Consider the following 27,908-nt stretch of genomic DNA (forward strand, 5'->3'; position numbering starts at 1 on the left):
ACCCCAGCCTCTTTGGGGCCCCTCACTACAGGACCTTAACTGGGGGTCCGACCACCCCCAGCGCCCGTGTCCCAGTGAGGGTAGGGAGCGAACCCACTGCTTTGGTGGCTGCATCAGAGCCAGTGGGAGCCACCTCTCTCCTGGGCAGGGCTGTTGTCCCACTCAGCCCCTACTAGCCAAGGGGGAAAGTACACCCCGGTCCTGCAGGCCGGGCTATTTATGGGCCATTCACATGCACGCTGGCTTCTGCCTTCTCCGCCTCCCAATCTCTGGGTTCAGCTCTTTGGCCGTTACTGGCACCGGGTCTGGATCCTGTCTTAAAGAAACACAGTCACTTCCCAAGGGTACATCAAAGCTGATGTGCTGACATTTCAGGTCCTTCAGGTCCCACGGCCTTCACGGGCACCCCTGAGCTGGGCTTCCTGGAGTCCCACCTTGGAGAGGTCTCTGGGTGACTCCCCTTCTGAGTCCCCGATGTGGGTCTCCCCCCCGATCTGATGTCGGCAAACTCATCTGCCACTGGCCAGATCTTTAGGCTTCTGGTCCACTAACCACATCTTAAGCTCTGGAGGGCAGATATCATGCAGATGCTCCAACCCCACCAGGTTATACACGTCCTCTGCGGTGGTGGCCCCTGCGCCCTTCCCCCAATTGCGGAGATATTCCCCCAGCAGGTTGGCGACCTCCTTGTAAATGACACCTGAGGTCTAGCGTACACCCCGGAATTGTTTCCTATATGCCCTGGGGGTCAGTTCAAACTTCATCAGCAAAGCCTGTGTGAATGGGTCGTCGTGCCCCATCTCAATACCATCCATTTGGCTGAATGCCTCTATGCTGCTGGGTCCCAAGGCCAAAGGAGGGTCAATCTGGTTCAGATCACAAGCCTTCTCAAAGGCTGTGAGGTAGGCATCAATATCCCCCCCTCCTTAAATGGGGGCAGCAGTTTGGTGTCTAGATACCCCACACCACTGGCGACTTGGGGCCCTTCCCCACTTACCTCCCGGCAGGCCCTCTTGGCCCGCCGCTCTTCCATCTCCAACTCAGCTTCTGCTGTTCTGCACGGTCCACTTCCTCCGCTCCTCGCTCCAGCTCCAGCTCCTTCGCTTTCAGCTCCAGCTCCAGTCTCCACAGCTCCTCCAGGGAGGAACCTGACTGGGGTCCCCCTGTGCTGACTGGGGAGCGGACTGCCCCCATGGCTACTCCCCGGCTCTCCTGGCAGCCAAGCACTGCAATGCACCTGCGCTCGCAGCCAGCTGTCTACAGGGTGCATCCACCAACCATCCTCTGCTACTATGTTGTCATGGACTCAGATTGTGCCCACTCTTGGCCCTGTGTGATCCCTGGAGGGGGGAACCCCCTTCAGTGCAACAGCCCTTCTCAGGGGTCCTCTCTCTCTCTCTCCAGGGTTAAGCCCCTCGCACCTCTCTGAGCCTTAGCACGCCTGTCTCTGTCATGGGCCCCCTCAGGGTGTCCACTCGCTTTGGACCTCCGGGGCCCCCATGCCCAGAAGGAATAATGTCTCCCTGTTCCCTAGACCGGAGCGACTCTCAGCCAGAGTAAAACAGAAGGGTTTATTGAGTGTTGAACACAGCATAGGAAACCCTCAGGACCCTCAGGCCTGGCCTCCTTCAGCACGGCACATCCCGGTCTCTCCTGCATCCAGGTGGGCTCTGGCTGCTCCCTCACTCCAGTCCAGAGATCTCATCCTTACAGATGGGCATCCGATATCCCCTCCCTCAAGCCCCCGCCTCTGTCCTTTGTCTTCTCTCCAGGTAAACAGGTCACCTGGGCCTCCTCTCTCAGCTGTCCTTTGTCCCCCTCTGGCTGGAACCGGCAGGTCAGGTCACCGGGGTCCTTTCTCTGCAGTCTATTGTCCTTCCACTGGCCAGAACCGGCTGTGACTTCCAAGCTGGGTATCCATTCTCCAGGCCGTTTGCTGGCCCTCTGTAACCACAAGCTTCCTCTCCCACTATCTCGTTAAACCAGGGAAAATGAGTCCCACTCCCTCTGCATGCAAACCATTGAAAACAACAACAAAAAACCCTGCTTCGTCACAACTGCTAATATAGACCCCATCGCTTGGCATGCACAGTTGTGATTCTGGTTTCCGATGTGCATTACTTTGCATTTATTGATGAGCCAACAAAATATACTTAGATCCCCAAAAAAGGATTCGGAATGTTTTATTCTCACACCCAAATCCCAATTCCTTGGTTGTGGATGGCATTAATGACCGTGGGAGGTGGCACAATGCCAAGGTTACTCCCTATACCAAGGATCAGAAGTGTCTTGATCCTGTTGGTCACCAAAGCTACTTCTCTGCGACATTATCATCTAGGAGAGCGAATCGGCAGGCACGTGTGTCAAAATGCGACTCAATGAATTTCACATCTTTACTGACCATTTGCCACCGAAGCACTGGGCCCAATTTTAAGGCCATCCTGGGTGAAGGTCAATTCTTGGCAAAGACGTTTTCACAGGGCTCTTTAGATGCGGCCGTAACTCCAGCCTGGTCCAATTTCACCGTGATTGTAATGGAATGAGTATCTTCACTCCGGATCTCTGGCTTCGCTGGAGTCTCCGGTAGAGATCACAAATGATCTTCAGACGCTACGGACGATTCCCGTCATGAGCCAAAGGATTCACAGGCAAAGACCTCGCCCACCTCACTCGGCTACTTTCCATGGACCCACCTGAGCCTCCGACCAAGGGATGCCAAGCAGCAGCTGGCTTAGTGCCACGGCTGCTTCGTCCCAGCTGTTCGCATCCCCTCCGTGCCAGTGCTGATGGCATGATTGGGAGTCTGAACCTGCTGCTGTATTCTCAAAGCCTTTGGATGTTACCTCTTCCAATTCCAGCCTCATCCACCAAGTAGGTTTTGCAGGTCATAATCTCTCAGTCATTCCATCCATTTCACCCCCGTCCCTCCCAACCGCCCTCCTTCCCCATCCCTTCCCAGGGACCCATCTCACGACCAAGTGTTTCCTGAACTAACTCGTTGGCTCTCCTGGAGTCTCTCGCCCTCGGGGGGAGTTTTCCCATCTTTTAATTGTTCTTGTGGCTCTTCCCAGGACCCATCTGTGACGTTGCACTCCGTATGATTTTATGAAAAAATGCTAAGAAGCGTGAATATAATGTAACTGGAATATGCTTCACGCAAAAGGTCTCTTGTAGGGTATCATTACAAAGCTTATAATCTACTGAGTGTGGTCATCCTATTTGTATGAATGTATCAGTCTTGTATCTGAAACCAGGAATATGAACTATAACTCTGAGGGCCTTTTGTAATTATGCGAAGTGGTGGACCATTAATGGTGGCTTGGAATCTTGATGCCTCCCATTGCCCAGGGCAATTGGCTCTGTCTACCTGCAAGCCTTCCTGTGAATCAGGCCGGGAAGAATGGAGGCTTGGAGGGGGCGGTATCCCAGGACATGTGACCATGTCACCTGCGACTGGAATCCATCTTAAACCTGGTGCTTTTCCATTGAGGAGGAGGGGTGGAGACCCAGAGAGACAAAGGATTCCCACCTTGGGCCAAAGCTATAAAAGGGGGTGGAAGAGAACAAAGGGGGCTGCCAGTCATGAGAAATCCCCCAGCTACCACCTGAGCTGGAACAAGGACTGTGCCAGGGGACAGGATTGGGCCCAGACTAGGAAGGAGTCTAGTCAGTGACAAATCTCACCCTCAGAGATCTTCCAGTGAGCTTCTACCTGCATTTAGTTTCCTACTGTATTAGGCTTAGACTTGCGTGTTTTGTTTTATTTTGCTTGGTAACTTGCTTTGTTCTGGCTGTTATTACTTGGAACCACTTAAATCCTCCTTTTTATACTTAATAAAATCACTTTTGGTTATTAACTAACTCAGGGTAAGTAATTAATTCCTGGGGGAGCAAACAGCTGTGCATCTCTCTCATAGAGGGTGGACAACTCATGAGTTTCCCCTGCATAAGCTTTATACAGAGTAAAGCGGATTTATTTGGGGTTTGGATCCCATTGGGAACTGGGTGCTGGAGACAGGAGCACTTTCTAAGCTGTTTTCAGTTAAGTCTGCAGCTTTTGGGGGATGTGGTTCAGACCTGGGTCTGGGTTGCAGCAGGCTGGCGTGTCTGGCTCATGAAGGCAGGGTACTGAAGTCCCAAGCTGGCAGGGAAAACAGGCTCAGAGGTAGTCTCATCACATCAGGTGGCAGTCCCCAAGGGGGAGTCTCTGTGACCCAACCCGTCACACCATCTCCAATTGATCCGCCTCCTCCTGGAACCGTGAGCACCAGAACTGGGCACAGGATTCCAGCAGCGGTGGCACCAGGAACAGAAGCACGCTGGATCCTTGGCGATTTGTCAACATCTGTCTTGAATGGTGGATGCTGGGAAACACGGAGCCTTGAGGGAGATTTGAACCCCTGTCCCCAAAGACAGAGGTGACACGTGGGCAGCATTGGGGGGCCTTTCCTAGGGTAATGTTGGCACCAGAATGAATGGAGCTAAATGGGCCAGGGATTAGTGGAGGCCAGAGAGCAGAGGGTTTCTATCCACCGGAAACAGGAGAGCCTGGACCAGCCTCCCACGAGGTGCTGTGGGGGCCAAGTGGCTTAATTCATTTTGTGAAAGAGCTGAAGAAATATCTGAGGGGGGTTGAGTGAGGGGGTTGTTGATGAGGATCGGAAGCAGTGCTCGCCAGCCTCTGGGACCCCCGTTCTCCTCCTGGTTTAGGTCTCGTGATCCTAATGCTCATGCTTCAGGGCCTCAGCCGGGCACCTGCAAGGGTCAAGAGGGGTACTTACCCTGGTGTCTCCTGACGCCAGGGCTGGCTTTGGGCTGATTTCCCCAATTCCCGGGAATCAGGCCCCACTCCTAAGAGGGCCCCACTCCTTAGGCACCTTTTTAATTTTTTAAAATTATTTTACTCACCCGGCACCCATGTGTGTGTGGATGTCTGGGTCTTCGGCAGCATTTCGGCAGCGGGGCGGGGTGGTCCACTCCGGGTCTTTGGAGGCATTTTGGTGGCAGCGGGTCCTTTGGTGCTGCGGAAGACCTGGAGTGGCCCCCTGCCCCCGAAGTGCCACCGAAGACCCATAGTGGATCTCCCCCACCACAGCCGAAGCCCTGGACCGCTGCCAGGTATTCAAACCGGGCCCCGCAGTTCATAAAGCCGGCCCTGCCTGGCGCTGTTCATGCATCTGTGTGCTTGCTTCCTCTGAGGCAGATGGGACACGGGAAAGGTTTCGGAAAACCCTCACGCCAGCAGCCTGGCTGCTCACGGGTTCAAGATCCAGCCAATCACCTGATTTGGGCCGGGAAGGAATTTCCCCTCCCGGGTCAGAGTGGCAGGGACCATGTGGGTGTGTGGTTACACCTTCCTCTGTAGCATAGGACACTGATCCCTCGCGGGGCTCATCTGGGCCCGTCTCATATAGTCAGTTCCCTGCTGTGGCAGGGTCTCAGGCACAGAGGGCACCTTGGGCTCTCCTGTTCTCAGCCAGTTGAGTCACCGGAGGGCCGGGATACCGCGGTTTAATGTCGGAGGTGGGGTGTGTTAGTTCGTTAGTGCTATGCAGGAGGTCACCCTAGACAATCATATGGTTTCCTCCAGCCTCAAACTCTCAATGCCAGGGGAGCGCGCCCCCCCTGCTGAGCCCACCGCCCTGATTCCTGCAGCCCAGCACCCCCTTCTGCCCGCACCTTGCTCCCTGCAACCCAGCACCCCCTACTGAGCCCCCTGCCCCGCTCCCTGCAATCCAGCACCCCCTGATGCCCCCGCCCTGCAACCCAGCGCCCCCTGCCCCGCTCCCTGCAACCCAACGCCCCCTAATGCCCCCGCCCTGCAACCCAGTACCCCCTGCTGAGCCCCCTGCCCCGCTCCCTGCAACCCAGCGCCCCCTGATGCCCCCGCCCTGCAACCCAGCACCCCCTACTGAGCCCCCTGCCCCGCTCCCTGCCCCACAGCACCCCCTAGAAGGGCTGCCTTGGGGCCAGCCCTGCCTGCCAGGGGAGACCGCCCCCTTCTGAGCCCCCCACCCCATTCCCTGGCTCTTTTCCCTGCTTTGCCCAAGAGCTGGCTGAGGACCAAGGTCACCATTGACCTCCCCAGGTGACCCATCCATTCCCTCCATCCTTCCTCACCTTGCCCGTGGCTTCTCCCGCCCCATCCCATCCACGTGGGGCAGGTGACATGCAGGCTGGGACCGCTGGAGATGAGCTCACACGTGGCTGCTTGGGCCACTGGGCTGCTTCACACCTAATGCGATCGGGCAGCTGGGGCCAAAGGGTTAATCCCAGTTTAGTTCATCTGGGGGATTAGGATTGGGGGCGGGGGAGGGGAGCGGACAGATTTATGGAAGCGCTGGGTGGGCACGTGTTGCCGTCATTTGGCTAATACCAGCCGAGGCTGATGAGATCAGGTGGATTTAGGCCAGAACAGCTGTCCTCGCCCGCTGTGACCTTTCGCCTTGGCCTGTCGTGGAAATGTGCCATGCAAGGCCCCATGCATATGGGGCGGGAGGGATAGGGGGGACGGGGCTGCCTGCTGTCAGGGCAAGGGGCACCTCTTTGAAGGTCATGGCGGGTTGGTATGGGCTGTGGGACCTGCGCGCTGGAAAGACGGCTGCCGTTGTTGGCATTATGGTGCCATATTGCTGGCAGGTCTGGAATATAGTTGCTGCTAGTCCCAAATATGGCCGCCGTTGTTAACAGTATCTCTACAGTTACAATATGGCCGGCATTGTTAGCCGCCGTTAGTGACAATATGGCTAGCATATTGGCAGTATGGCCATTGTTAACAATATGTCTACTGTTCACAATCTGGCCGCAGTTCTTAACAATATGGCCATTGTCGTTTGCAATATGGCCATTGTCGTTTGCAATATGGCCGCCGTCGTTTGCAATATGGCCGCCATCGTTTGCAATATGGCCGCCATCGTTTGCAATATGAGGGCCATTGTTGGCAACAGGGTAGTCATTAATGACCATATTGCTGGCATGGTCACAATCTTGGCCATCATTGGGGGTCGGGGGGGGGGCTAGGGCTGGCCATAAATGCTGCAACATGCTTTTCTGGTGATTTTTCAAGAGCCGCCCACCCCTTGTAACACTTTGCGATGCTGAAACAAACCTGCAAAAGTCAGGACCCCCACCACTAAATGTTGTGTCGTTTATGCACGGCCCATTGGCAATTGGCTGCTGAAGTTAAGAATATGACCACCATTGTTAGCAATATGGCTGGTGACCACCATCATTAATAACATGGCTTCCATTGTTGACAATACAGCCGGGGACAGAACCCAGGAGTCCCAGCTCCCCCATTTTCTATTTCTCATTCTAACACCTGTCTCCTCTCTCTTCCAGGTGCACTGTTCCCCGTAGCTCCGGTGACAGCGACTTCTCCTCCCATGATGTCGGGTGCAGCGGCCGGACCCTTTTCCAGCCAGGCCTCCAGGGCCTGGCCCCCGAGGGGCTAAATAGCCCAGTGCCCTCTCCTCACACTGGCCGTCCCCCGGCTCCCTGGAGCCATGGCTCCCACCTGGATTGGCTTCCACAGGTTCCTGCTGCACCTCTCCAACCACCCCAGGTGGGGACGGCGGTGGCCCCAGGCTCCCCTGCTCTGGCTCCTGCTCCTGGGCTGGCCTGCCTGGGTCCAGCCGGCCACCTTCAAGGTGGGGGTGATGGGGCCCTGGACCTGCGACCCCATGTTCGCCCAGGCCTTGCCCAAGGTGGCTGCCCAGCTGGCCATTGGGCGGCTCAACAGAGACCCCACCATGAACCAGGGCTACTGGTTCGACTATGTGCTGCTGAACGAGGAGTGCCAGACCAGCCAGGCGCTGGTGGCCTTGGTCAACGCCGAGCATTACGCCTCCGGCTTCGTGGGGCCTCTCAACCCGGGGGTCTGCGGGGCCGCCGGGCCCCTGGGCCGGGCCTGGAACAAGCCTATCTTCTCCTGGGCCTGCCTGAACGGGGACGCCGAGGTGGAGCGGTGGGGCACCTTTGCCCGGCCCCTGCCCCGGGCCTCGTCCGTCCTCTACGCTGTCTTCAAATTCTTCCGCTGGGCCCACGTGGCTGTGGTCACCTCCCGACAGGACCTGTGGGTGGAGGTGGGGCAGGGCCTGGCCAGCTCCCTGCGTGAGTTCGGCTTGCCCGTGGGCGTGGTGACCACCATGGAGCCCGGGGCCGATGGGGCCCAGAATGCCTTGCAGAAGGTGCAGAGGGCCGACAACATCAGAGGTACATTGGCAAGGGAGGGGCAGGACTCCTGGGTTCTCTACCTGGCTCTGGGAGGGGCCCGGGGGGTCTAGTGGTTAGAGCAGAGGAGCCAGGATGGCTGGGAGCTGAAACTGGAGGAATTCAGACAAGAACTAAGGGGATCGCGTTGCCCTGGAAGGGGGATCAGCTGTTGGGAATGGGCCCGCAAGGAGGGAGGATGCCCCATTGCTGGGAGACTTTCAAGGCCGAGGGGACACACTGGCTGAGCTGAAAGCTGCGAGTTCAACAGGAGGGCTTGGTGAAGTCCCCTGGGCTCTGGCCAGTCCTGCTGGCCTTGCTGGCCTGGAGATGTGTGAATTTACCAGGGGCTGGGTGCCTAGATAGAGAGAGAAGATGGATGTGGGTGTAGGCGGATGGACGGACAGAGAGATGCAGGGGCGATGGATAGATACATTCATAAGAACATTTGTATGGGGGTGGGTGGATAGAGAGGCATGGGCAGGGATGGATGGAGAGTGGAGTGTGTGGGGATGGATGCATGGACAGACAAAAAGATGTGTGGGGGATGGATGGATGAACAGATAGAGAGGCGTGTGGGGTGGATGGATGGACAGACGGAGAGGTGTGTGTGGGAATGCATGTACAGACAGAGGTATGTGTGGGGGATGGATGAACGGACAGATGGAGAAGCACGTGTGGGAATGGATGGACGGACAGATGGAGAGGTGTGTGAGGTGGATGGATGGATAGATGGCTAGACGGAGAGGCGTGTGGGGTGGATGGATGGATGGGACCTGTGGGGGATAGATGGACACATGGAGAGGTGAGTGGGGAATGTATGGAGGGATGGACAGACGGAAAGGTGTGCGGTGGATGGATGGATAGACAGACGGAGAGGCATGTGGGGGTGGATGGATGGACACATGGAGAGATGTGGTGGGGATGGATGGATAGATGGACAGACAGGCGTGGGGGGATGGATGGATGGACAGATGGAGAGGTGTGTGTGGGAGTAGACTGATGGATGGACAGACGGACAGGTGTGTGAGTGGATGGATGGATGGGGCCTGTGGGGGATGGATGGATACATGGAGAGGTGAGGTGTGTGGGGTGGATGGATGGATGGACAGATGGAGAGGTGTGTGGGGTGCATGGATGGACGGGGCCCGTGGGGGATGGATGAATACATGGAGAGGTGAGGTGTGTGGGGTGGATGGATGGATGGACAGACGAAGAGATGTGTGGGTGGATGGATGGATGGGGCCTGTGGGGGATGGATGGATACATGGAGAGGTGTGGGGGGGATGGATGGCTAGACAGAGAGATGTGTGGGGTGGATGGATGGACACACGGAGAGGTGTGTGTGTGTGGGGTAGATGGATGGATGGATAGACAGAGAGGTATTTAGGGTGGATGGATAGATGGAGAGGTGTGTGGGATGCATGGATGGATGGGGCCTGTGGGGGATGGATGGATACATGGAGAGGTGTGTGTGAGGGGTAGATGGATAGGGTTAGGGTTAGGGAGATGGAGAGGTGTGTGGGGTGGATGGATGCATGGGACCGGTGGGGCATGGGTGCACACATGAAGACGTGTGTGGGGATGGAGAGACAGAGGCGTGAGGGAAATTGAGGGGTGTGCGGAGATAGGTGGTCAGAGGACCCTGTGGGGTGATGGATGGAACCCCAATGTCCTGGTGCAAAGGGGAACCCTAATCCCAAGCCGAGGAGGGCTGGGGGGCAGAGGGGGACCAGCCTCGCACATCACTCTCACTCGTTGGGTGCTTTTCAGCCTTCCATTGTGTCTTCCTCCCCTCCCCCGATGTCCTCTTGCCCCCCATGCCCTCTGCCCCCCCAGTGGTGGTGATGTGTATGCATTCGGTGCTGCTGGGCGGGGAGGAGCAGCGCCTCCTGCTGGAGAAGGCCGAGGACCTGCGCATGACGGACGGCACCTTCGTCTTCATCCCTTATGACGCGCTAACGTACAGCCTGCCCTACCGTCGGACTCCCTACCCCGTGCTGGGTAACAACACCAAGCTGCGGCTGGCCTATGACGCCGTGCTCACCGTTACCATCGACGCCCCTGAGCGTGGCTTCCGCGAGGCTTTCCAGGACGCCCAGCAGGCGCACGAGCTGCCGGCTCACCTGGACCCCATGCAGGTGGGCACCGGACACAGAGGGCACAGGCCGTAGGATGCTGGGCATGACCCTGGGACAGGCGGAGAGGTGTTGGGACCATGGCCAATGGGTCGGCGGGAGGGTTGAGCCAACGGAGACATGAGATGGATATGGCCTTGAGCCAATGAGAAAAGGGGAGGATTGGGATACAGCTGTGGCCAATGGCAAGACAGAAAGAGATGGCTGTGGCTAGTGCAGAGTTCGAAGGTGCACACGGGTGGCCATTGGGGAGGTGGGATGGAGGTGCGCAGGGGTGGGCAATGGGGAGGTGGGATGGAGGTGTGCAGGGGTGGGCAATGGGGAGGTGGGATGGAGGTGCGCAGGGGTGGCCATTGGGGAGGTGGGCAATGGGGGAGGTGGGATGGAGGTGCGCAGGGGTGGGTAATGGGGAGGTGTGATGGAGGTGCACGGGGGGGCAATGGGGAGGTGGGATGGAGGTGCCCAGGGGTGGGGAATGGGGATGTGGGATGGAGGTGCACAGGGTGGGCAATGGGGGAGGTGGGATGGAGGTGCATGGGGTGGCCATTGGGGAGGTGGGATGGAGGTGCACGGGGTGAGCAATGGGGAGGTGGGATGGAGGTGCGCAGGGGTGGCCATTGGGGAGGTGGGATGGAGGAGCCCAAGGGTGGGCAATGGGGAGGTGGGATGGAGGTGCACAGGGGTGGCCAATGGGGAGGTGGGATGGAGGTGCGCAGGGGTGGGCAATGGGGAGGTGGGATGGAGGTGCACGGGGTGGGCAATGGGGGAGGTGGGATGGAGGTGCATGGGGTGGCCATTGGGGAGGTGGGATGGAGGTGCACGGGGTGAGCAATGGGGAGGTGGGATGGAGGTGCGCAGGGGTGGCCATTGGGGAGGTGGGATGGAGGGGTGCGCAGGAGTGGCCATTGGGGAGGTGGGATGGAGGTGTGCGCGGGTGGCCAATGGGGAGCTGGGATGGAGGTGCGTGGGGGTGGCCAATGGGGAGGTGGGATGGAGGAGCCCGGGGTGGGCAATTGGGACGTGGGATGGAGGTGTGCAGGGGTGGCCATTGGGGAGGTGGGATGGAGGAGCCCAGGGGTGGGGAATGGGGATGTGGGATGGAGGTGCACGGGGTGGGCAATGGGGGAGGTGGGATGGAGGTGCACGGGGTGGCCATTGGGGAGGTGGGATGGAGGTGCACGGGGTGAGCAATGGGGAGGTGGGATGGAGGTGCGCAGGGGTGGCCATTGGGGAGGTGGGATGGAGGTGCGCAGGGGTGGCCATTGGGGAGGTGGGATGGAGGAGCCCAAGGGTGGGCAATGGGGAGGTGGGATGGAGGTGCACAGGGGTGGGCAATGGGGAGGTGGGATGGAGGTGCACAGGGGTGGCCAGTGGGGAGGTGGGATGGAGGTGCGCACATGTGGCCAATGGAGAGACAGCAGGAAAATGAAAGCAGGAAAGTTGGCTGATGTGCAGCCATGGCCAATAGGGAGGTAGAAAGGAGTGGACTCAACTGGCGCCCAGCTCTGGCCAATGAGGATACCGCACTGTTGGGATGCTGGAGGGTGTGTGCCAAGACCCGCAACCCTCCCTCGCTCCTCTTGACCCCGCTCCCCCTCTACCCCCAGGTGCACCCACTCTTTGGCACCATCTACAACTCCATCTACTACCTGGCCAAGGCGGTGGAGCGCACTCGGCATGCTGGCCGCTGGGTGATGGGCTCCAGCATCGCTGAGCACGCCCGGGACTTCCAACTGGATGGCTTCTGCCAGCCGCTGGCGGCTGCCGAGGACGGCGACCCCCTGGTAACCTACATTATCCTCGACACAGATGGCAAAGGGAACCGTCTCTGGCCCACCTACAGCGTGGCCATGGGGCCCGAGGGGCTGCGCTACGTGGGGCACGCCATCCACTGGCCCCACAGCGCCAGCCCCAGCACCGACTCGAGATGCTGGTTCGACCCAATGTCCGTCTGTTCCGGGGGTGAGTGCTTGCTGTCTGGCCATCTGTCCTCCAGCCTCCCCATGTGTCTCTTCCTGTATGCATCTGGTCTGTCTTTCTGTTTAGCGAGACATCTGCCCCCGTGCACCCCCACCCATCTGTCTGTCTGTCTAGCCATCTGTCCACACGTGCACCCATCCATCTGTCTGTCCAGCCATCCGTCCCAATTCGCACTCATCCACCCGTCTGTCCATCCCCATATGCACCTATCCACCCCTCCACCCAGCCATCTGTCCCCATACTCACCCATCCGCCTGTCCGTCTATCCATCCATCCCGATGAACACCCATCTGCCTGTCCATCTAGCCATCCGTCTCTGCTTGCACCCATTCGTCCAGCCATCCATCCCCATGTGCACCTATCCACTCATCTGTCCAGTCATCCGTCCCTATGTGCACCCATCCATCCCCATGCGCACCCATCTGCCCGTCCATCCATCCATCCCCATGTGCACCCATCCATTTATCCATCTGTCCGCATGAGCACCCATCCACCCATCTGTCCAGCCATCCATTCCCACTCACACTCATCAGCCCATCCATCCAGCCATCCATCACCACAAGCACCCCTCTGGTCACCAATCCAACCATCCATCCCTACCCACCCATCCACCTATTCATCTTTCCATCTGTCCCCCCCCACACACCTGTTTGCCCATCTGCCCTGCCATCCATCCCCACTCAAACCCATATGCCCATCTGTCCAGCTGTCTGTCCCCACGCACACCCGTATGCCCATCTGTCCAGCCATCTGTCCACACACGCACCCATCCATCCAGCTATCAGCAGAGTTGAAGACAAGATGGAGGAGATGCAGCTACCTTTTATATCCTCTGCCCTGTGGACAATCACAGCTGCAAGATGGCACCTGGAGTCACATGGGCAAGTCAACTGTCCATGCATGACTCCGTTTGCAGGCTGACATTGTTTACATGTTAGTTTGAATGTTCCTAGGAAGGCACAGATATGGACTGACGTCTTCCAAAGTCCATTGTCCATTAAGTGTTTCTTCACTGGGCACTTACTGAGAACAGTCCCATCTCAAGAAGCTGACCAAATGCTTCTCTGAGGCTACTTAGAATCAAATACATTGAGATACAAGTACAGAGCCAATATTCATAACTTTAACTAAAAAAATGATACACACATGCAGACAGCATAATCATAATCAGCAAATTATAACCTTTCCATAGACACCTTACACGACAAACTTTGTACAATATTTGCTGAAAATACATAAGTGGTTGCAACAATGATCTACATGGTCACAGGTTATGTCAATAATGTCTCACTGCCCCTTCTGCCTATTCATCCAACCGTCTGTCCTCATATGCCCGTCCATCTATTTCCCCTTTCCCCCCTGAGCCTGTCCGTCCAGCCATCTGTCCCCATGCGCCACCCACCCACTCATTCATCTGTCCAGCCACCTGTCTGTACCCACATGCACCCATCTGTCCATCCATCCAGCCATCTGTCCCCACGTGCACCCATCCCCCATCTGTCCAGCCATCTGTCCCCATGTGCGCCTTCCCAATCACCTTTGCACCCACCTGTCCTTTTATCCATCCATCCTAAAGTGCATCCACCCATCTGTCTGTCCATCCATCCCTCCGCATGCACACTCATCCACCCGGCTCTCTTCACACACATCCAACTGTCCATCCACCCATCCCCACACACAGCCACCCATCCATCCTCACATATAGCCACCCACCCGTCTCTCCAGCCACCCGTCTATCCATCTATCCCCATGTGCATCCTCCCGACAGCCTTCCATACATCTCCCATGCACCCACTTGTCCATCCACCTCCCTCCCCACATGCACCCTCCCATCTGTCTGTCCATCCATCCATCCCTCTGCATACACACCCATCCATCTATCTGTCCATCCATCCATCCACATGCACACACTCCCATCTGTCTGTCCACCTACCCATCCATCCATCCATCTGTCCCATGCACATCAACCCATCTGTTCATCCATCCACCCATCCTCACATGCACCCACCTATCTGTCCATCCATTCACACACCCACCCATCCATCTGTTCATCAATCCATTGGTCTGTCCTGCCCTCCCCACATCCACCCATCTGTTCGTCCATCCACCCACCTCTGCGTCCAATCACGCATCTCTACACACATCCATCCATTTCCATACACGCATCGAACTGTCTGTCCAATTCCTGTTCATGGTGAAGGAGTTTATTGGCGCCATCTTGGATCCTGGCACTTCCCACTAAGAATGCAATGGGCTGGCTCTTTTCCTTTGAGCTGACCTTTATGGGCTGGGCACAGATTCCCCCTCCTCTGTGTGTCATAGACCCTATACCGCTCCTATTCCTGGAGAGTTTCTTTTGGCTGGAGCCTGTGTTTTTGGAGCAGGTGACTCATGGCTCTGCACCAGCAGGGAATTCCTCAGCTGGCCACGGATTTGCCCAGTTTGATGCTTGACGGTTGCCCTGGGACGTCCTTGCTCAGTTAATTATCCCATGACCACGTGAGCCTGTGGCCGATAGTCAGAGAATCCCCTTCCCTCCTTCCATTTGTGGGGTGATGGGGAGGTGTCCTTTTGGGACAGAGGAGGAGTTCTGCTGAGGGGAAAGGGGAGGGATCCGTATGGATGAGATTGAGGGAGACAAGAGGAATCCTTTTGGGGGTATTGGAACTGGGAGAGAAAGAGGGCTGGGACACAGGAAACCCCTTGTATGGGGGCAGGGGAAACCTGTGTGGGTTTCAGGGGGAGAAGGAGGGCTGATCCTGAGTGGGGCTGGGGGAGCTGGAGTCCCCCCCACCCTCCATCACTAACCCCACCCTGTTCTCGCTCCCCTGTAGGGGTGGACCCCAGCTTCATCCTGCTCCTGTTCATCCTGGTTTCCAGTTTGATCCTTGCAGGAACGGTTCTTGCTTACTACATCAGGTGAGTGCCGGGGACCCCCTACCCTGGGAAAGGCTCACCCGGAGCGGGCAACTTCTTGCTATGGACTAATAGCATCATTGACGGCCATGCTGGCCCCTGGCCCATCCTGCCATGGTCTGATGACTTAATTGGTAGCTGCATTGGCTTCTTGTTGCTTATCACTAACTGTGGGCTAACAACCATATTGACAACCATGCAGTCTCCTGGCTTTTCTTGGGACTGACAGGCAGAGTGGCTGGGGGGAGGCCTCCGATCCCTAAGTGGCCCCCTCAAGGATTGAACTCACAACCCTGGGTTTAGCAGGCCAATGCTCAAACCACTGAACTATCCCTCCCCCATGGTGTAGCCGTACCCCAGTGCCCAGCACAGGAGGTAGCCCAAGCGACCCCCCTATTTCCCAAGGTGGGCTCCCCCCATCCTTTCCCAGCAGTCGGGGGGAAGGTGCAATGCCCCCCCTACACTTTGGGGCATCGTGCCCCATGTCTCTGTGCTTCTACGCTTCGCAGGCGCCGGATTCTGCATGCCCAGCTGATGAAGGGGCCCAACAAGATCATTCTGACCATGGACGACTTGACGTTCATCCACACCCAGAGCAGCAACAAAGTAAGAGGCAGATCAGGGGGGCGAAGGACAGTCAGGGGGGAACCCCACTGGGGCCAAGGGGGCAGGGGCCATCCAGGGTGATGTGTGGGGGAAGTGGGTCTTAGGAAGGGGTTCAGGATGGTGGGGTGAAGCGGAAGGAGGCTGACGAGGAGGGTTGGATGTCAGGTTGGATGGCCTTGGTGGGGTAGAGGGGCCGGGGGGATCAGACTTGCTTCCTGGGGTCACACACATGCCTCGGGGATCAGGGACATTGGATAGTGGCGCCCCCAGTGTCAGAGGGAGAGACATCCTCAGGACTGGGGTCAGAGACCCTCCCGGGAGGGGGTCACTGGGGCACACCCTAGAGGTCAGAGATGCCAATGGGAGTTCAGTGGGCGGATGGGATCTGGGGTCGGAGCCCCCCTCCAGCTCTGGAGCCAGACTAGCCCTTGTCCCGGCAGAAGATGGACGATAGCCGCACGAGCCTGGCGGGGAAGAGCGTCTCCGACATGAGGAGCTTCAGAAGCCTGGCAGCCGCCCCCGACAACACCAACGTGGCTGTCGCTGAGGTAACCTACCCCCAGTGCCCCCTCCCTCTGCGCTGGCTCTAGGGCATAGACCCCCCCAGGTAAATACCCCCTGGGCACTGCCCCCAGGGCACAGACCCCTCCACTGGGTAAATACCCCCAGGGCACAGAACCCCCACCGGGTAAATATCCCCTGGTGGGGGCACACCCCACTGGGTAAATACTCCAGTACCCAGGTAAATACCCCTTCCTGGGTAAATACCCATTGCTGGGTAAATGTCCCCTGGGTAAGTATCCGACTGGGCTTCACTCCCTCCAGGCCTCCTGGGAATGGCTCTGCTCACTGACCCTGGCCATGCAAGCCCCTTTGGGACACCTGTGCTTCCCACCCCCCAGCTGCCATCCTCCCAGCACATCTCCACTGCCTCCCGGTGCCCTGCTGGCATGCAAACCCTTCCCCCCCCGTGACGATGCGGTTCTGGCGGGACCCAACTGAGAGTGCCAATTCAGGATCAATTGCTTAAACAGGGCAGTTACAGCCCTAGGCTGGGTTTTTTCCACCTCTGAGGCAAACCAAACCAGCCCGACAAAAATGACTTCGGTTTCACCCCACTAGCTAACCACAAGTCACACAAGCAATTTCCTTAGACACTCCAGTCTCCCAGTATCACTACCTGTGCCACCCGTCCTGGGGATGAATGGTTATGAAAACCAACACCCCAATAAAAGAAAAAGGTTCTCTCGATCCCAAAGGACCAAGCCTCAGACCCAGGTCAATATACACATCAGATCTTACCCACAAATCACGCTGTTGTCAATCCTTTAGAATCTAAAATCTAAAGGTTTATTCATAAAAGGAAAAAGATCTAGATGAGAGCTAGAACTGGTTAAATGGAATCAATTACATACAGTAATGGCAAAGTTCTTAGTTCAGGCTTATAGCAGTGATGGCGTAAACTGCAGGTTCAAATCAAGTCTTTGGAGAACATCCCCCGCTGGGATGGGTCAGTCAGTCCTTTGTGCAGAGCTTCAGTTTGTAGCAAAGTCCCTCCAGAGGTAGGAAGCAGGATTGAAGACCAGATGGAGATGAGGCGTCAGCCTTATATAGGCACTTCCAGGTGTAAGAACACTTCTTTGTTCTTACTGTGGAAAATTACAACAAAATGGAGTTTGCAGTCACACGGGCCAGTTTCTGCACACCCTGCTGAGTCACAAGGCGTATCTGCCTCCTCTCAATGGGTCAGTTGTGTAGCTGATGGTCCTTAATGGGCCATCAAGCAGGCTAAGCAGAGCTAACACCCACTTGTCTGGGATCTCTCCCAGTAACACAGCACAAGTTTGAAATATAGACAGTATACAGCCAATATTCATAACTTCAACTACAAAAATGATACAGACATACAGACAGCATGATCATAATCAGTGACCCATACCCTGGTCTTAGACACCTCACATGACCCCCTTTACATAAGATCTGGTGCCACTACAAGACCTTGGTTGCAACCCATGTTCTATATGGTCCCAGTTTATATCAATAACGTCACACACCCCCAGTGCCAGTCACCCCCTCCTTTGTCGTGCCCAGTGGGATCCCCCCTGGCTCCTCTAGCTCCAACCCCTTCCCCTGCCCCACCGGCATTCGGGGTGCCCCCCTGCTCCCGCTTCTCTCTCCCTCCCCCTGCCCTGCCAGGCCATGTGATTGACAGCTGCTTCCTGCCATCCCTAGGGAGATGAGAAGCAAAAATGCAACAGCCACATCCCCTTCCTCCTTCTTTTGTTTAACAACCAAGGGCTAGTGGCAGCTGTGCAGGTAAGCGGCCAAAGGCTCCAGGAGCTGCCTTTGGGCTCCCGTGTCCTCCCCCTCGGCTTATTCCCTTCCTCCTGCCCGGGTTTCACTCCTTTCCCAAGGACAGGAGGGAAAGCAGCAGCTATGGCACCCGTTAGCCGCCCCCCATTCCCCGCCGCCTGGTGTCGAGTCGGTAATGCCACCACCGGGCCTGGGTCCAATTCCCTCATTGGCCACATTGCCTGCCTGTTGGATCCACCCGTCACAGCGTGGGGGAGTCCCCCTTGCCAGGACAGTGTATTTTGATTTTTTTTAATGGCACGAAAAGCGAGAATTTCTCCCTGCAATGCACATGGCACGCAGTAGATGACACCATGGGGAAGGAGGGGTGGTTCTTACTATTGGCGTTATGGAGCCAGCTACTGCTCCCCGGGGTCCTGTTGTGCTGGGCGCTGCCCAGACCCCAATTGAGGACCTGGCCCTGTCATGCCAGGCGCTGCCTGGACCCAGACCCAGATCCAAGCCCTGTCATTCCAGGTGCTGCCTGGATCCCGACCGAGATCTGGGCCCATCATGCCAGGCGCTGCCTGGACCCAGACCCAGATCAGGGCCCTGTTGGGCCAGGCGCTGCCCATATCCCATCCGAGATCTGGGTTGTGATCCTCCCGTAATGATTTCCAGCTCCAAGAGCTGCACGCCACCAACATCGCAACCCTTGTGAGCCCACGTTCAGCAGCTACTGACCCATCGGCCAATGGGGTCTTTTTAATGCTGACTCAATTTCCTTTCACCAAGTGGCGGCGTTCGGGCGGGGGAGTGACAATGTGGATTTTCTCTCCTCTCCCCGCACCTCCAGGAGCTGAACTTTTAGCCTCTGGCAAATGTCTCAGAGATTTCCCGGCACCGAGATGGGAATAGCAGGATTCCCAGCTGCAATTCCCCACGGGAAACTCTCCAAACACCGGGGGTGACTCCTTGCTTCTCATTAGTGGGCAGTCCGGGTATGGCAATGGGTGAATTTCTGACTGCCACTGTCCAAATTGCCCTGCTCTTTCCACACCAAGCAGCACAGTGCTGGAGTTTTATATCGACTGAAGGCCTAAAATCAACCCCATGTGGTATCCTTGGCAGAAAAACTCTGCGGGAAGAGGACACCTCATCCCACTTTCAGAGGGTTGGAGGCTAGATGTGTTTGACCTCCTGCATGTAACACAATTTCTTCCTGTGCTGAGCCCGATCACCCGTTACTTAGCTATAAAGAAAGAGAGGGTTTAGTAACCCGCCCCCATCAGGGCCCATGATTCTTGAACCCTGGCGCTAACATTTTGGGCTTTCTTACCATTGGTGTCAAAGTTTGGCATCATTGGCCATTTTGAACACTTTTTTTTATTATTATTTTTTGTTTGAATAGGGGGTATGTTACGTGCTTGTGCTTTGATATATTTGATTGTTTGTTTGGAGAAAAAGGTTGAAAGAATAGAATGAGAGAGCTTAAAGATTAAAAAAAGAACCAATTTTCCCCCCAAAATGGCTGATGGTGCCTAACTTTGATGCTAACTGAAATGGGGACGGAGGGCGGGCTATAAGCCCTAAATGGGACATGGAAACCTGTCAAAAATACATGGTGATGAATGCTATTGAGCTATATACTACTGACCACCCTCCCCCCCACCCCGAAAGCAGCACTGGTCTTTCAGGTCCCGAGGCCCCAATCCTATCAATGGATCTGTCCCACGTAGGATTGGTGTTTTCTGCTCCGATTCTGGCCATGCATCCATCCAAATGGGACTTTCAGAGCTGAGTCCGTGCCAAAGTGCTCTGGTGAATTGGGGAGTTTTGAATCAAGCTGGTCAGAAATTGATTTTCTGTCTTGCAATTTTATTTTTTTTTTGAGACTTTTTTTTGGGGGAAAAATCCAACAAAATTTTTTTTGGGGGGAGAGGGGACATTTTAAACCTTCACATTTTCAGAATTTCAGGGTCTTTTTTGTGCGAAACCCAATTCTGAAATAGATTTTGCTTTGGCTAGACGTCTCTTATCTCGAGGAATGCCAACATTTTGTTCAGCTCAATCTGAATTTTTCCATGGTTGGTTTGAATTCTATTTGACTATCGAGTAATGAAAAGTCATTTCACAATGGAAAAGAACCCACCCAAACATTGCACTCCCATATAGGACATTTTTCACCCTTTTGAAACTCCCCTTTCCCCCTCACCACTTCCCCAAATTTTTAAACAAAAATTTTGTCAGAATTGATGCCAAAAATTGTGGCATGGCCCAAACGGTGTCTTCCAGTTAGAAACTTTTTTGCTGAGAATTTTCCTACCACCTCTACCGGGGGGAGATCAGCAAAGGCCTGTGAAATGAGGGGACGTGAGAGGGAAACCTTAGCCTGGTGCAAACCTTGGCCACCCTATGAATCATAGCCCCTGTAGTGACCGGTGAGATGGTGCCATAGCTGGCTGAGTGGCTGCCTGCTCACACCAGGTTTGTTCTCTTTCTGGCTGGGGTGGGCGATCGTGGGCCTGGCTTTCCCCAGCCAAGGACAAAGGCACGAGGCCACAGATGCAGGCTACAGAGATTTTGATGGTGGGTCTTAGCCAGCTGGGAGGGGCAACTAGCAACTCAACCCCCTTCTGCCATCCCCATCTCCGTCCCAAGGGCTCCCGGGCCAGGTGCCATCTCTGCTCTGGGATGGAGGGGGTGGGGGTGAAAAAGGAGGATGCATTTTTTTAAAGCTTTGGCACTAAACACTGAGTAGCCTTGTGCCTGGTGGTTAGAGCAGGGGGGGCTGGGAGCCAGGACTCCTGGATTCTCTTCCCAGCTCTGGGAGGGGAGTGGGGTCTGGTGGGTCAGAGCAGAGGGGGCTGGGACCAGGACTCCTGGGTTCTCTCCAGCTGTGGGAGGGGATTGGGGGCTGGTGGTTAGAGCAGGGAGGGCTGGACATCAGGGAATGACCCCAGAGCCTGATGCAGTGAGGGATAAAGAACCAAAGGACCTGGTGCTGAAAATGCAGGGGGCAGCTCCCCTTCCCGCCCCCATGCTTGCAACATCTCTGCTGCCCTCTCTCCACCATTGGGAAGATCAGCTTTCCCTGCCCTCCCTGCTGGATGCCCCTGGAGGGCATGCTGGTGCCATCCGGGTGGCATGCGATGGGGCGGGATGTCGCTGGCTTCTAAACCTGCTGTTGGTTTGTTGCAAATCTGGCTGGGTCTGATCCCTGCCCGGCTGCGGGAATCCGCCGCTTGCCCGGCTCTGGGTTACCGGACTGCCCTTCTGTCTCATCCCCTAGGGTGACTGGGTGTGGCTGAAGAAGTTCCCAGGGGACAAGCACACGGAGATCAAGCCGGCCACCAAAACCAGCTTCTGCAAGGTGAGTGGGAACCGCAGTGGGCTTGTCACTGCAATGGCTGCTCTGAGACACAGGGACCATTCCCTGCCTGGCCACTGGATGCCACTGCTGCTCCGGGGGGGCTGGGATACACCCTGTGCATTCCCCTCCCTGGCCATTGGCTTTCCCCTGTCTCCCCCGCCTCCAGCTCCGGGACCTGCGGCACGAGAACGTGAACCTGTTCCTGGGATTCTTCTACGACTGCGGGGTGTTCGCCATTGTCTCGGAGCACTGCTCCCGCGGCAGCCTGGAGGACCTCATCCGCAACGAGGACATGAAGCTCGACTGGATGTTCAAATCCTCCCTGCTCATCGACCTCATCAAGGTACAGCCAGGAGGAAGGGGGCGGGACAGGGCTGGTATCCTGCTTTGGGGTCTGGGGCAGGGGGCGGGAATCAAGCCTGGTGGAGGGGCAGGGGAATCCAGCTGCTTGAATTGCTGGCCAGGATCTGCTGTTCATTGGGCATGGGAGGGGATCCACTTGCAAGATGGCCAGCCAATGGGGATCCTGTGATGCCAAGTATCTGCTGCGATATCAGGGTTCCACTGCTGGAGATCAGCTGTCAAAGTGGATCCCGTCACACAGGGAAGGTCTGCTGGTAGGGTGGGGTCCAGCTGTGTTTGGAGGGGATCTATTTTCAGGTGATGCTGGTGGGAAGGTTGCAGGGAGATCCATTTGAAGAGTGAGCCTGCTGCTGCTTCAGGAAGGGATCCCTCTCACACAGAGTGCTAAGCAGAGGGGATCTTCTGGGATCTTGCAGGATCCTGGAAGAGGGGATCCTTTCACATGCAGCCCTGTCTTCAGGAAGGGATCCTGATGCCCAAAGCACCAGGTGGAGGAGATCTTCTAGGAGGTCCATGGGAATCCATTCACAGCAGGGAAAGGGGATCTACTCCAGGGGCTGGGAGGCTGGATAGGATCCACTCCCAGACCATGTTCATTGGTATGGCTGGGGGATCCACTGGGCAAACCAATCACTGGCCAGAGAGGTCTACTCAGTGAGAGGATCAAAGGGATCCAGTTGATTGATCTCCTGACTCGGGATCCACTGGTACAACACACTGATTAGGGATTCCAATGGATAGTTGAACTGATTGGAGTGGAGGAATCCACTGGATCAAAACAGAGTTAATCTGTGATCCACTGGCACAACACACTGGGAAAGATGTCAACTTGATAGATCAGTTGGCATGGCCAGAGTGACTCACTGAATCATTCACACAGCTGATTAGGGAATCCATTGGGATCGATTGGTTAGACACACTCAGGGAACCCAGTCAGTAGATCTAGTGATGACAAGAATCTACTGGTTCAGCCAGGTGCTGGTCAAGGACCCACTAGGATACACTGGCCAAAAAAAAACTGGTCAGGGGATCCACTGGATAGATCAGCTGGCTGGGGCAGATGGATTTATCGGACCAATCTGGAGGCAGATTTGGCATCCAGTTGGACCTACTGATTCAATTAATTGATCAGAGAGGAAACCCACTGGAGTAATTAATTGATCGAGCTGGTGGATCCACTGGATCACTTAGGCACCAGAGCCAATCACCCACAAAGAACGTAAGAGCCATTCAATCCTGGGTCAGCCAGAGGGATCCACTCGCTCAACCTGGCATCAGGACCAGAGATCCCCTGGGATCTACCAATCCAAATAAACCAAGAAGCAAACTCCCTGGCTTCGTTGGAGGGATCCACTGGATTTCCCACATGGCCAATTGGGGCTGTCGCACAATCAGAGCAGATCCTGGTGCTGTCGGCGGCCCCGGGGACCAGCCAGGGGTGGGGAAAGTTGTACTCACCCCAGTCTCTCTCCCTCTACCCCCCTGCAGGGGATGAAGTACCTCCATCACCGGGATGTGGTCCACGGGCGACTGAAATCACGGAACTGCGTGGTCGATGGGCGCTTTGTGCTGAAGGTGACAGACCACGGCTTCAACGAGCTCCTGGAGGCCCAGAAGATCCCACATGACCCACCCAGGCCTGAAGGTGATGCCCCGGGGGAGTGTCTGGGCAGGGGAAGGGAGCAGAGCTGGGGCCCATGTGGGCAGAGAGGGGGCAGGCTGGAGGGGTTGTCGTGTCACGGAAGGGGCTATAGGCGACTGAGCCAGCCCTTCTTGTTGTTGTCCCCAGAGCGGTTCTGGACGGCACCAGAGCTGCTGCGGGACCCGACACTGGAGCGCAAGGGCACCTTCCGCGGGGACATCTACAGCATCTCCATCATCATGCAGGAGGTGATCTGCCGCAGTGCCCCCTACTGCATGCTGGACATGCCGGCCGATGGTATGGGGGGGGAGGGACTGTGCCCCCATCTCCTCCAGCTCCTGCCTCCCCACTCTGCTGGGGCCCCTCACTCCCAACCTGCAGCCCCTGCTAGCACAGCCCTGAGCTCCCCCTAGCTCTGCCGGTGCCCCTCACTCCCGACCCACAGCCCCTGCTAGCCCAGCCCTGTCCCCCCAGCTCTGCTGGTGCCCCTCATTCCCGACCTGCAGCCCCTGCTAGCCCAGCCCTGCAGCCCCTGCTAGCCCAGCCCTGCTCTCCAGTTCTGCTGGTGCCCCCCACTCCCAACCCGCAGCCCCTGCTAGCCCAGCCCTGTGCTCCCCCCAGCTCTGCCAGTGCCCCCCCACTCCTGACCCAGAGCCCCTGCTAGCCCAGCCCTGACGGTGCCCCTCACTCCCGACCCACAGCCCCTGCCAGCCCAACCCTGCTCTCCAGTTCTGCTGGTGCCCCCCACTCCCGACCTGCAGCCCCTGCTAGCCCAGCCCTGTGCTCCCCCCAGCTCTGCCGGTGCCCCTCACTCCCGACCCGCAGCCCCTGCTAGCCCAGCCCTGTGCTCCCCCCAGCCCTGCTGGTGCCCCCCACTCCTGACCTGCAGCCCCTGCTAGCCAAGCTTCGGGCTGCCCCCAAGCTCTGGCAGGGCAATTGGTGGAGGCAGAGCAGGGCGCCGGTGACTGTGGGTTTCCTCTCATGGGCAGAGATCATCCGGAAGGTGGCGAAGCCGCCCCCGCTGTGCCGTCCCTCGGTCTCGGTGGACCAGGCCCCGCTGGAATGCATCCAGCTGATGAAGCAGTGCTGGTGCGAGCAGCCCGAGCGGCGGCCGACCATCAACCAGATCTTTGACCAGGTAGCGGGGTGGGCGGCCTGGCCCCGGGGAGGATGGGGCACAGGGCATGAGCCAGATCAGTAGGTTAGGGGCAGAAAGGAGGGTAAGGGAGCTGGCCCTGCCCACCAGGGGCAGAGCTGATTGGGGCGGGGTGGGAGCATAGATACATGAGCGAACAGGGAGCTGGGATGCTGGAAACAGGTGACATTTGGGTGCCAGAGCTGGTGGGGATGTTGGAGGCAGTGCCCATGGGGAGCAGGGATGTTGGAGCCAGAGTCAATAGGGAGTGGGGATGCCGGAGCAGGTGCCTGGACAGGGAGCAGAGATGCCGGAGCCAATGGGAGGGTGCCGGAGCCAGCAGTGATGGGGAGCAGGGGTGCCAGAGCCAGGTGGGAGCCGTCCCTCTCATGCCTCCCCCGCCCGCAGTTCAAGAACATCAACAAAGGCCGGAAGACCAACATCATCGACTCCATGCTGCGCATGCTGGAGCAGTACTCCAGCAACCTGGAGGACCTGATCCGGGAGCGGACGGAGGAGCTGGAGATCGAGAAGCAGAAGACGGACAAGCTGCTCACCCAGATGCTGCCACCGTGAGTCTCAGCTGGGGGTCAGGGGTCCATCCCAGCCCCGCTGATGCCCCCTGGTGATGCAGGTCGGTGGCGCAGGCTCTGGGGAGGTGGTGGGGGACCGATGGAGGGGTTGGGGTCAGTCCCAGCCCCGCTGACGCCCCCTGGTGATGCAGGTCGGTGGTGCAGGCTCTGGGGGAGGTGATGGGGGACCGGTGGGGGGGTGTCGGGATCCGTCCCAGCCCCGCTGACGCCCCCGGGTGATGCAGGTCGGTGGCGCAGGCTCTGGGGAGGTGATGGGGGACCGGTGGGGAGGTCGAGGTCCGTCCCAGCCCTGCTGACGCCCCCTGGTGACGCAGGTCGGTGGCGCAGGCTCTGGGGTGGTGATGGGGGACCGGTGGGGAGGTCGAGGTCCGTCCCAGCCCCGCTGACGCCCCCTGGTGATGCAGGTTGGTGGTGCAGGCTCTGGGGGTGGTGATGGGGGACCGGTGGGGGGTGTCGGGATCCGTCCCAGCCCCGCTGATGCCCCCTGGTGACGCAGGTCGGTGGCACAGGCTCTGGGGAGGTGATGGGGGACCGGTGGGGGGGGTCGGGGTCCGTCCCAGCCCCGCTGATGCCCCCTGGTGACGCAGGTCGGTGGCACAGGCTCTGGGGAGGTGATGGGGGACCGGTGGGGGGGGTCGGGGTCCGTCCCAGCCCCGCTGATGCCCCCTGGTGATGCAGGTCGGTGGCACAGGCGTTGAAGATGGGGACGCCAGTGGAACCTGAGTACTTCGAGGAGGTGACACTCTACTTCAGCGACATCGTGGGCTTCACCACCATCTCGGCCATGAGCGAGCCCATCGAGGTGGTGGACCTGCTCAATGACCTCTACACCCTCTTCGATGCCATCATCGGCTCCCACGACGTCTACAAGGTGCCCCCCCTTTCCCCTGGCCTGCGGGGCGGGGCCCGGCCTGGGGGGAGGTGGAGAATTGTCAAGGGGGAAGATCTTGACACAGGGGAATTGCTGGTTCCCGAGATGGGGGGCAGTGGTTGGGGGGGGGCAGGGGCCCTGACTTGGGGGTGGCCAAGATAGGGGGAGGCAGCCTGAGGGAGGTGGAGGTTGTGGGGAAGCAGGGATCTAGAGTCTAGTCATAGAAGGGGGGATCAGGGGGCCCCAGAATGGAGTTTGTTATTGGGGGTACCAAGGATTGGGGGCCCCTGAGATGGGGGGGCAGGATCAGAGGGACCAGGATGGGGGGCCCAGCCAGGGGCAGGTGGAGATCAGGGGCGGGTTTTGGGGAGCCCAACACTGGGTGATTTGGGGGGCAGGGACTGGGGAGTTCGGGTGCTCCAGGGTGGGGTGCCCCACAGAGTGAGGACAGGGCTCCCTCTCTGACCCCGCCCCCCCGGCAGGTGGAGACCATCGGAGATGCCTACATGGTGGCCTCAGGGCTGCCCCATCGGAACGGGAACCGGCACGCGGGCGAAATCGCAAACATGTCGCTGGACATCCTGAGCGCCGTCGGGTCCTTCCGCATGCGTCACATGCCTGAAGTGCCCGTCCGCATCCGCATTGGGCTGCACTCCGGTACGGCGTGGGTGGGTGGGGGGCACAGTGCCCTGGCCACACCCCCTCCCATGCCCCCTGAGCCTTGGCCACGCCCCCCCTCCATGGCCACACCCCCTCTGCGTACCTCCTGAGCCATGGCCTCGCCCCTCCTCCATGGCCCCGCCCTCTCGGCATGCCTCCTCCCCCAGCCATGGCCACGCCACCTCTGTGTGCCTCTGCCCCTTCATGATGGCTGTGCCACTTATTCCTCTGCCCCCCCTGTGCCCCGGCTTGCCCCCGTCTGGAGTCGTAGCATAATGGGGTCCTTCATTCCCCCCCGCAAGGAACCCCTCCGTACTCCCACCTGTGGAGAGGTTTTGGTGTCAGTAGTGGGATCCCAGGACTTCCCCCAGGGTTTACTTGACTGAGTGGTGGTGGGGAGTCAGGGCTGAGAAGCTGCGGTGCCCCATACAACCTCCCGGTTGGATTGGGACTGGCTGGGCCCCCCTAGAGCAATGGGGCTTGGAGATAACTGCCCATTGAGATGCAGGGGGCACCTCCCCTTGTCAGAGCAACGGGTTCAGGCTCTCTGCAATCTCAGGCAGCATTGCTGGCTCAGTCACGCCCAGGCCAGCACCCTGTAGCCCTGTTCAGCCGTCCATCCCACTGTAACCCATCTCCCGGCCTGTCTCCCCACAGGGCCCTGCGTGGCTGGTGTGGTAGGGCTCACTATGCCCCGGTACTGCCTCTTCGGGGACACTGTCAACACCGCCTCCCGCATGGAGTCGACCGGCTTGCGTGAGTCCCCCCCGTTGTCCCCCGGCAGGGCCCGGGGCAGTGCTAGAGAGAGCGGGAGAGAATCTGCTGGGGTGGCACCCAGGGGTGTTTGGATGAGGGGGGCAGCGGATGTGTGGACAGAGCAGAGGGTGGGGATTTTGTTTGGGGATTAGGGATGCTCACCCCTCATGTCCCCGGTGCTCCCCGCAGCTTACCGGATCCACGTGAACATCCGCACGGTCACCATCCTGCATTCGCTGAAGGAGGGATTCAAACTGGACATTCGGGGCAAGACGGAGCTCAAGGTATTGGTGCCCCTCACTCCCGACCCACAGCCCTTGCTAGCCCAGCCCTGCCCCCCAGCTCTGCCGGTGCCCCTCACTCCCGACCCGC

The 27,908-nt window shown here is 57.9% G+C and overlaps 1 protein-coding gene across 1 annotated transcript in view; it reads left to right on the forward strand.

Moving 5' to 3' along the window:
- The window catches only part of GUCY2D (guanylate cyclase 2D, retinal), a 53,386-nt gene that overhangs the window by 22,787 nt on the left and 2,691 nt on the right, over positions 1 to 27,908 (forward strand). Inside the window, exons 2-17 of the mRNA XM_030546276.1 lie at positions 7,342 to 8,214; positions 10,051 to 10,352; positions 11,957 to 12,311; positions 15,164 to 15,248; positions 15,755 to 15,851; positions 16,292 to 16,399; positions 21,436 to 21,516; positions 21,683 to 21,859; positions 23,368 to 23,524; positions 23,669 to 23,818; positions 24,511 to 24,659; positions 25,065 to 25,228; positions 25,928 to 26,120; positions 26,603 to 26,777; positions 27,438 to 27,536; positions 27,726 to 27,820. Coding sequence (XP_030402136.1) covers positions 7,506 to 8,214; positions 10,051 to 10,352; positions 11,957 to 12,311; positions 15,164 to 15,248; positions 15,755 to 15,851; positions 16,292 to 16,399; positions 21,436 to 21,516; positions 21,683 to 21,859; positions 23,368 to 23,524; positions 23,669 to 23,818; positions 24,511 to 24,659; positions 25,065 to 25,228; positions 25,928 to 26,120; positions 26,603 to 26,777; positions 27,438 to 27,536; positions 27,726 to 27,820 — 3,096 coding nt within the window. The 5' untranslated portion in view covers positions 7,342 to 7,505. The remainder of the gene's footprint in view (positions 1 to 7,341; positions 8,215 to 10,050; positions 10,353 to 11,956; positions 12,312 to 15,163; positions 15,249 to 15,754; positions 15,852 to 16,291; positions 16,400 to 21,435; positions 21,517 to 21,682; positions 21,860 to 23,367; positions 23,525 to 23,668; positions 23,819 to 24,510; positions 24,660 to 25,064; positions 25,229 to 25,927; positions 26,121 to 26,602; positions 26,778 to 27,437; positions 27,537 to 27,725; positions 27,821 to 27,908) is intronic.

Source organism: Gopherus evgoodei, unplaced genomic scaffold, assembly GCF_007399415.2.
Source record: "Gopherus evgoodei ecotype Sinaloan lineage unplaced genomic scaffold, rGopEvg1_v1.p scaffold_43_arrow_ctg1, whole genome shotgun sequence".
NCBI lineage: Eukaryota > Metazoa > Chordata > Testudines > Testudinidae > Gopherus > Gopherus evgoodei.